Source organism: Cydia pomonella, unplaced genomic scaffold, assembly GCF_033807575.1.
Source record: "Cydia pomonella isolate Wapato2018A unplaced genomic scaffold, ilCydPomo1 PGA_scaffold_186, whole genome shotgun sequence".
Classification (NCBI taxonomy): Eukaryota; Metazoa; Arthropoda; class Insecta; order Lepidoptera; family Tortricidae; genus Cydia; species Cydia pomonella.
In genome coordinates, this window is record NW_026907827.1 from 542,211 (window position 1) to 550,142 (window position 7,932).

A 7,932-nucleotide genomic window follows, 5' to 3' on the forward strand; every position below is an offset into this window, starting at 1 on the left:
GAATATCTATATGTGGGAAACAAGAAGTCAATTTACTCGTTAATACTAAATTAAAAGGTACGCGGTGACTGAAATGAGTACTTTAGAAGTTATGAGGGAATAGATGAACATACATACAAATACATACCAGTCAAAATCATGACACTCCTTTCGCTCTATGGTAATCAGGTATAAAATAGTAATATTTCTGTCTTGTGCATTTCTAGGCAATTTGTGATCATTGTGCTGTGTCTGACAAAGTTCGTAAAAGACAGGTAGTTAATATTTCCCTTGAGTAGTACATACAAGAACGGTAATAAAATAATATTTACTAACCCAATACAAGATGTTACCAAGTAAAAATAACATTATTATCTAAATTATTCATTTAAAGAGTTATTAAACTAAATATCAACATTTTAGACTTTCACCAATAGATGGCGCTAGTGACACTAAATTCCGGTTTATTAATGTGTATGGATGTGGAGTCAACAACTTATTAAGGAACTTGATGCCAACTCCAAACTTTACATACAATTTGTTTTGGCAATTTGCTTTACGTGCGGGTAGCGAATGTTTGCTCAAGTAACTTTAAAGGTGTGTTCGTCGGAATTTAATCATCGGATTCGGAACTAACTTGCTTCATGAATATGAAAGAGAAAGTAAATAATGTAACCAGTATATTTTGTTAAACAAATATCCGTACTGCGTATTTATTGGTAGCTGGAGGGTGTACCTGTTTACATAGATATTTCACATTTCTGGTTGAAATGCATATCGCGCTATTATACTTGTCGCAAAACTAACTAGCGACTGAGATCATAATGTTATCTCCTTTACCCTTGTTAAGACTAACCAAGAGTGAAAGAGATGGAATTATGACCTGGCTCTGCCAAAGAGAATTTGAAATAGAGGTGGATTGTCAAAGAAAATTTAGTGGCCACAGTAAATATACTGCCATCTTTCGACACATAACTAAAACTTTTAGAACGCCATTTTGCTTTGATTCTTATTCTTTTACTAATATTATTATGTGTTAAATTTGTTACTTAAATATCAAAAAGTGGCGCCATCTAATAGATCAAATGCCAAAGGTAAAAAATGTAAACAAATTTAATACATATCAGTGAAAAAATAATGATTAAAGTCAAATGGCGTTCAAAAAGTTTTAGTTATGTGTCGATAGATGGCAGTAAATTTACTAGTTACGTAAATTTGCTGCCAAAGTTTTCTTTGACAATACACCTCTATTTCAAAGTTCCTTATTTACGTGTATTTTTTCTTAAGTAAAATAAATAATGATACATACCTATATTATAGGCAATGATCCACATTTCAAGACATCGTACTTTACCGTCTTTTGTTTCAACTGCGTGAAAATCATATTTAGTTAGTGTTAAGGCACTAATGAAACATATTTATATATATTGAAAATGAACTATATTTCCACTCATTTATTATTACACTACATTATAGATGTAAACTTAAAGGTTCATATACCGTTAGCGCTTGTGGTTAGTTCTGTACTGACATTGAATTGACCCCTTTTGACAGACGTCATTATAATTTCTCATGTACCGTCTCGTACATATTCCCAACCACAAAAAGGTTTATATAAACTAGTTGTTATTGAACTTAACTATCTATTGGTAGAACACACACTTTATATATGCTTGTTCTTATGACAGACCCTTTGCTTTTAACTTAAAACAAATGATACACTTATTTATAACTCATTTAACTTCTCTTATACCGTTAATGATATGGTACCTTAAACTTAAATCTGACAAGACAAGCTTGGCTCCAGCATGCAATAGAACCCTATGCTCTTTTTCTATTAAGTAATGCACAAGCTTACAGCCCTTTGGCAATATTATGGGATGTTTAGTGGCATAAGGCACGTCAGCATGTTGCAACCGACCACCTACACGCATTAGGTGCATATTATCAAGAAACGGGTTCAACGCCTGAAGGTTTGACTTTATAGGCAACTTTAAATTTAAAGCCTTTATTTCTTGTGCAAAGTACTGTACCTGCACACATCTTAGAACAATTTTTAAAGCAAGATCCAATTCTTCAGGCATTAGATTCCCTGACAGTCTATCTTCTGATTTGACCTTACAGTTATTGACAAATCTATACATATAGGATACAATCCGTTTAATCTTATCTATATTTGAACAATCTATGAACAGAGGCAAGGGCTCACTCTTTTCAATTACATGTGAAATCTTTAATTCAGGAATTTCTCCTGGCATTTCATATCCACTTTTGGGCAGAAAATCAGCTGTTTTTAAGGATGCAGGTCCATAGAACCATAAGTCATTACCTTGCAATAAATGTGGGTCAATGCCCCTTGACAAAAGGTCAGCTGGATTCTGTTCTGTTGGCACATAATACCAAGAGAACCCCTGAGTCGTCTCCTGTATACATTTTACCCTATTGGCAACATAGACATTGAGTTTTAATGGGCTTGTCGCGAGCCAACACAACACAACTTGAGAATCTAGGAACAGGTAAACTTTAACCTCAAATCTATCTTTGATGAGGTCATAGACCTTTTTAACTAACTTGGCCAGAAGCAAAGCTGCATTAAGCTCTGCTCTCGGAATACTCAATTGCTGTATCGGATTCACTCTCGACTTAGAACACAACAGGCCAACGCTAACACTATCATCTAAATTTACAATTCTGAGGTATAAACAACATCCATGAGCCTTTGCACTAGCATCAGCATAACCAATTATATCTATAGTTTTAGCATTGGATGTGTCTAAATTTCTTTTGACAATAATGCTTTTCATCTTATTCAAACTAGTCGCAAACCTTTTGATCCCTTGATTTAAGTGGTCTGGCAGCGGAGAGTTCCACTGGAGCTTTTCCAACCAGGTCTGCTGTAAAAGCAGTTTAGCATTGACTATGGCAGGCCCGACTAAGCCTAAAGGATCGAAAAGTCTGCTGACAAAGGACAATAAACCTCCTTTTGTGTAATTGTCACAAACCTCCTGTTTAGGGGCAACCATTATAATAGTGTCCGAAGCCAAGTCACATTGGATACCTAAAGTTTTCACAATTGGGTCCTTTTCATTGGAAAAGTCTACTACTGCCTTAGTTTGTGAGCTAAGTGGGATATCATCCAATAAATCATCTACATTTGAGCACCACTTGTGCAGTTCAAAGCCACCTAACTTTAGTAAGGCTATCAATTGTGTCTTGGCTGACAAAATTTGGTTCATATCATTAGCAACCAGGTTGATATCGTCAACGTACGTATTATATAACAAGGCTTCTGCGGCCAGGGGATAGTCGTTTTTGTATCTATTCACTAACTCTAATAGGCACCTAGTGGCTAGAAATGACGAACTTTTTAGACCGTAAGTTACAGTCTGCAGCTGAAGGCATTGTATATCTGCATTCTTATCTTTACGCCATAAAATGTTTTGCAAAGGCCTATGCTCTGGAGCTAATGAAATAGCTCTAAACATTTTTTGTATATCGCAGTTCAAAATGAACTTATATAGTCGAAACAAGACCAAAATACTAAACAGATCATTCTGTACAACAGGCCCATTTAATAAAACGTCATTCAGCGAAATTTTAGCCAAAGTAGGCATTGATCCATCAAAGACTACCCTCAGGGATGAAGTTCTACTAGAGGGGTTGAAAACAGGGTGGTGGGCAAGAAGATATACTGCTTCCCCTTCCAAGTTATACTCCGAAATGTCGACATACTTTGCATGGCCCAAACGCACATACTCATCTATGAAAGATTTATATTTTAAATACAAGTCATTATCTTTCTTAAACCGCAATTCTAAATTTAAGAATCGTTTTAAAGCACATGACAGTGAATCACCCAAATACAGATCATTAATATTCTGTTTGAGTGGCAATGCCACCTCAAATTTATTATCCTTTAAGACTACAGTCTCCTGAAATATTGTTTCAGCTAACTCTTGTTCAGAGCTGGCCTCTGTATATGTTTCTGGAACTTTCTCAGTTAACCAAAATTGGGATACAATATTATCTAATTTACTTATGTCATTATTCTGTGTCAGCTGTTGACAGCAAAAATTTGAAGCTAAGTTTGTTGCCGGGGCTACATTGGAGCAACCGGCCAGGCCAGCTACAATAAACCCGAAGCGTGTATTTTGCAAGACCAGCTTGCTAGGCAAGGCAGGCAGCTGCTCCGGTAAAAGTGCCTGAAAGAATACGTGGGATGCTAATAGTATATCAATTCTTGAAGAAATATCAAAACTATCATCAGCTAATTGGACATTGAGCGGTATGTTTATTACTTCATTCCTGAGAGAGAACTGTGGCATATTAGCCGTTATATTTTTAACAACATTGCAGGTCACTGTGACACTATACTCCGTTACCATGGAATGAACCTTCAATGAAGTCTGCCTGGCTTTAAAGCTGGGAGCATCGCACACCCCTGAGAGTACCGAATCATCAGGGTATAATTCACATCCTAACTGCTCTGCTACATCAGAACGCAAAAAGGTAATCTGACTACCTGTGTCTAGAAGACAACGAACAATCATAGGTAAAAGGTCATTACCTCTCCTACTTAATAATAAACTAGTGTACCCAGAAATAGGATTTTCAGTTGTTTCCATTTGCGACACAGTCGCACACTGTTGAGGAACTTCCTCATGCAATAAAGTATTATGCTTGCCCTTGCAAATAGCACACTTAAAAGAGTAGATGCATTTTTGACCAACATGTTCATTTAAACAAATGCTACATAATTTGTTAGACACCACAAATTGTTTTCTCTTATGAGGCTCCATTAATTTGAAAGTTGAGCACTGGTGCAGCTTGTGAACAATAGATTGACAGTACTTACATTTAGACTTCAGCGGCTTAACCACCTTGACATTACTTAATGTTGAACTTAAACTAGAGCGTCGCCCAGTAGGCGTGCGCTCTCCCAGTGTCTCCAAGGCAGCAGCTCGTTGCTCTAGAAAGGTTAAAAAATCATTGAGCTTTGGCAAATCATTGTTGCTTTGATTTTCTAAATGGTAAGCCCTCAAAGTATATTGGTCAAGTTTCCTCTGCAAAATTGCAATTATCACTAAATCCCACTGAGAAACCGGGGCATTTAAATTGGTTAGTGCACCTAGGTGCTGCCTAGTTACCGAAACTAAGTTTCTTATGCATCCTGCAGATGCTCTTTGCATAGGCGGCAAGTCCAAAATGGAAATTACATGATGATTAACTAACTGTTTTTTATTGTCATACCTTTGTTTCAAAAGATCAATGGCAATGGGGTAAGAGTCGGCCGTGAGGGGTAAATAGTTAACTAGCGCCAAGGCCTCTCCACTCAAATAAGTTTTTAAATAATATAGCTTTTCACAGGCCTTTAATTTTACATCAGCATCAATGACACTGTTAAATAGCGAGATAAAATTTTGATAATCACCTACCTCACCACTAAACACCTTCAAATTTATAGGTGGCAGCCTGAATGGCGACGCGTTACAGCCCACGGGGGATGTGAAGGATCGCTGCGTCGATGCGATCTGGGTAGATTCACCCAACGCTGCATTTATTATGCCCGCATAAAAGGATTGAAGTACATCGTACTTTTCTTCGAAATCTTCGATACGCTCGGCATCAGCCGGGTCCAGCAGCGAGATTTCAAGATTGAGCTCCTTATACTCTTCAAAGATTTTATCTAGCCTATCCTTTTTTTGTCTAAAGAGCAATGGGTCCGCGTCACTATTAGGAGCAGCTTCCGCCGCCGCCTTAAAGGCCATCATTCTTGTGAGAGCCGCCTTTAATTGTCCCCTGGCCGCCCGTAGCCTCTTGAGATCGTCGTCAGTCATGATGACTTGACAACACCTTTAAACAATGTTCAAGGAATTTGAGTCAGATATTATATCTTAATACAGCTATACACACTCGTATAAAAATACAATTGATAATATAAATTCGTTTTTTACCTCGATGCATACACACGAAACCGCTTGTTGTTTACGCCCAAAGCGTATATATAATATATAAAACTGGCAAGGCCTCGCACACAGTGCCGTATACAATTTGCAACTTGCAATGCACACTTAATTATAAACAACGTGAGCGCTATCACGCGGTTAATTTTCGCTATTATTAATGCAAAAAACAACACTTGCAAAGGGGTAAAGGAAGCCGAAAACACTTTTGCACAAACAATATGGCGAAAGTAAAAGGATAATAAGCAAAGCAAATTAAAAGTACACAGCTTTGTTATAATTAATGGCGTCCGATGAGTGAATGATGCACGAACGAAAGATTGCTATGTTGCTATTGGAACGGAGCGGGATGAAGCGCGCTGCGCACGGCCAATAGGCGCACGCGGCTGCGACCCGAAGCTTGACGTAGAACTCGATGTCCGACGACGTTTCGTTCTTGCAAGATATGCAATCCAAGCGAACTCTTCCCGTTGCAATTAACTCGTGCGTATTGAACTTACTGCGTAAATAACTTTGTACAACCGAAACGCAATTGAGTGAAGTTGTACAAAGTCGACAACTATTGGTCCTATTTCTATCGGAAATAGATGCACGGAAATGAACGAATTTTAATTGGCAATGAATGAACCAAATAGTCAAATGTTCCTTAAGAGGTACCCAACGGGAAAATGGCTGTATATAGTATAGCACACTAATATGCAACTGAAGCAAATATGCAAATTATGATTTATGATATTAATTCACACACAGTCACTGACTGTTAGAACGGAATTGTCTTTAATATTTAATAGCGTAATTACACTGAAGATTGACCACTATAGGGGCCATTAAAGCTCGAAATAAATGTCAATATAACCTCGTTTGCACTGCACACGGGCTTGTAATTAACAGCTAGCACAACTTGCGCAAAGCAACAAAACTTCACTGAACTCTGGAAATGCCCGAACTTCGAGACATAAAATTGTGTCCACACGAGCACTGCACGCGGGGTATACGCAACTTGCGTATTTGAAAAAAAACCTCTGCTCAACGAACAGACGCCGAAACTCGCATTCGGTATTGCGTCCCGGCGAGCACTGCACCCGGGAAACGCTGGTGACAACTTGCCACGCCAATAAGCTTCTACAGACACGCACTGCGTTTTTCACTGTAGGTCCTTGATTTGCAACTTGCAAATAAAAATCCGAGCACAGAACACCTCACATCAGTTCAGCAAATTTGCGCACTGCACAACACCGACGATATGGAGTCGGCCGCTGACCTTTGCACCACACCGTGTCCACGCACATAGTTCGTAGTCACAGTTTATCAGCACTAACGGCCCATCGAAGGACCAAAATATGTTAAGGCACTAATGAAACATATTTATATATATTGAAAATGAACTATATTTCCACTCATTTATTATTACACTACATTATAGATGTAAACTTAAAGGTTCATATACCGTTAGCGCTTGTGGTTAGTTCTGTACTGACATTGAATTGACCCCTTTTGACAGACGTCATTATAATTTCTCATGTACCGTCTCGTACAGTTAGACCTAAATTAAGTACGAGTATTACCTATTTAGTACTTATGTTTCCAAATTACTTAATTGGTAAGTATCTGTAGAATTTCCCTCCTTTGATGTTAGATGGTACAATCCTTTCTTTTGTACAAAGAACTGCGTAGGAAGAACAATGATGAAAACCAAAATTTCAGATAAACTGTAGAAATTGTTTTAATCATAAAGATAAGAGCTAATAAGAGAAGGTAAACTTTACCTAGCTAAATTTTAGCAATAATTACTAAGGTTCAAAGGCAGTCTCGAATATCTATAGTCTGATGTTTAGTATTACAACTCTTAGATTACCCTTGCCTCCGAAGTTTGTTCGGGATTATTAACTCTAATTACCTTCGCTTAAGGTTTAATGTGCCAATGATTGGACAGCTGCCGAAAATATTTAGACGTAGGTTCCTTAGATTCTTCGACATCGGTAGGTATCTT

The 7,932-nt window shown here is 37.8% G+C and overlaps 1 protein-coding gene across 6 annotated transcripts; it reads right to left on the bottom strand.

Moving 5' to 3' along the window:
* Positions 1-1,396: 1,396 nt before the first annotated feature.
* On the bottom strand, positions 1,397-7,476 carry LOC133533638 (uncharacterized). 6 transcript variants are annotated; one of them, XM_061872661.1, is made up of 3 exons: positions 5,415-7,476; positions 4,835-4,948; positions 1,397-4,181 (listed from the first exon to the last, which is right to left on the bottom strand). In XM_061872661.1, exon 3 carries the CDS (start codon positions 3,591-3,593, stop codon positions 1,713-1,715), a length of 1,881 nt encoding a protein of 626 aa, XP_061728645.1. In that variant the 5' UTR covers positions 3,594-4,181; positions 4,835-4,948; positions 5,415-7,476; the 3' UTR covers positions 1,397-1,712. The 6 variants fall into 4 exon arrangements, with proteins under 6 accessions (XP_061728645.1, XP_061728641.1, XP_061728642.1 ...); XM_061872658.1 differs by having other exon boundaries at positions 1,397-4,948; XM_061872659.1 differs by having other exon boundaries at positions 4,835-7,476.
* Positions 7,477-7,932: the final 456 nt, after the last annotated feature.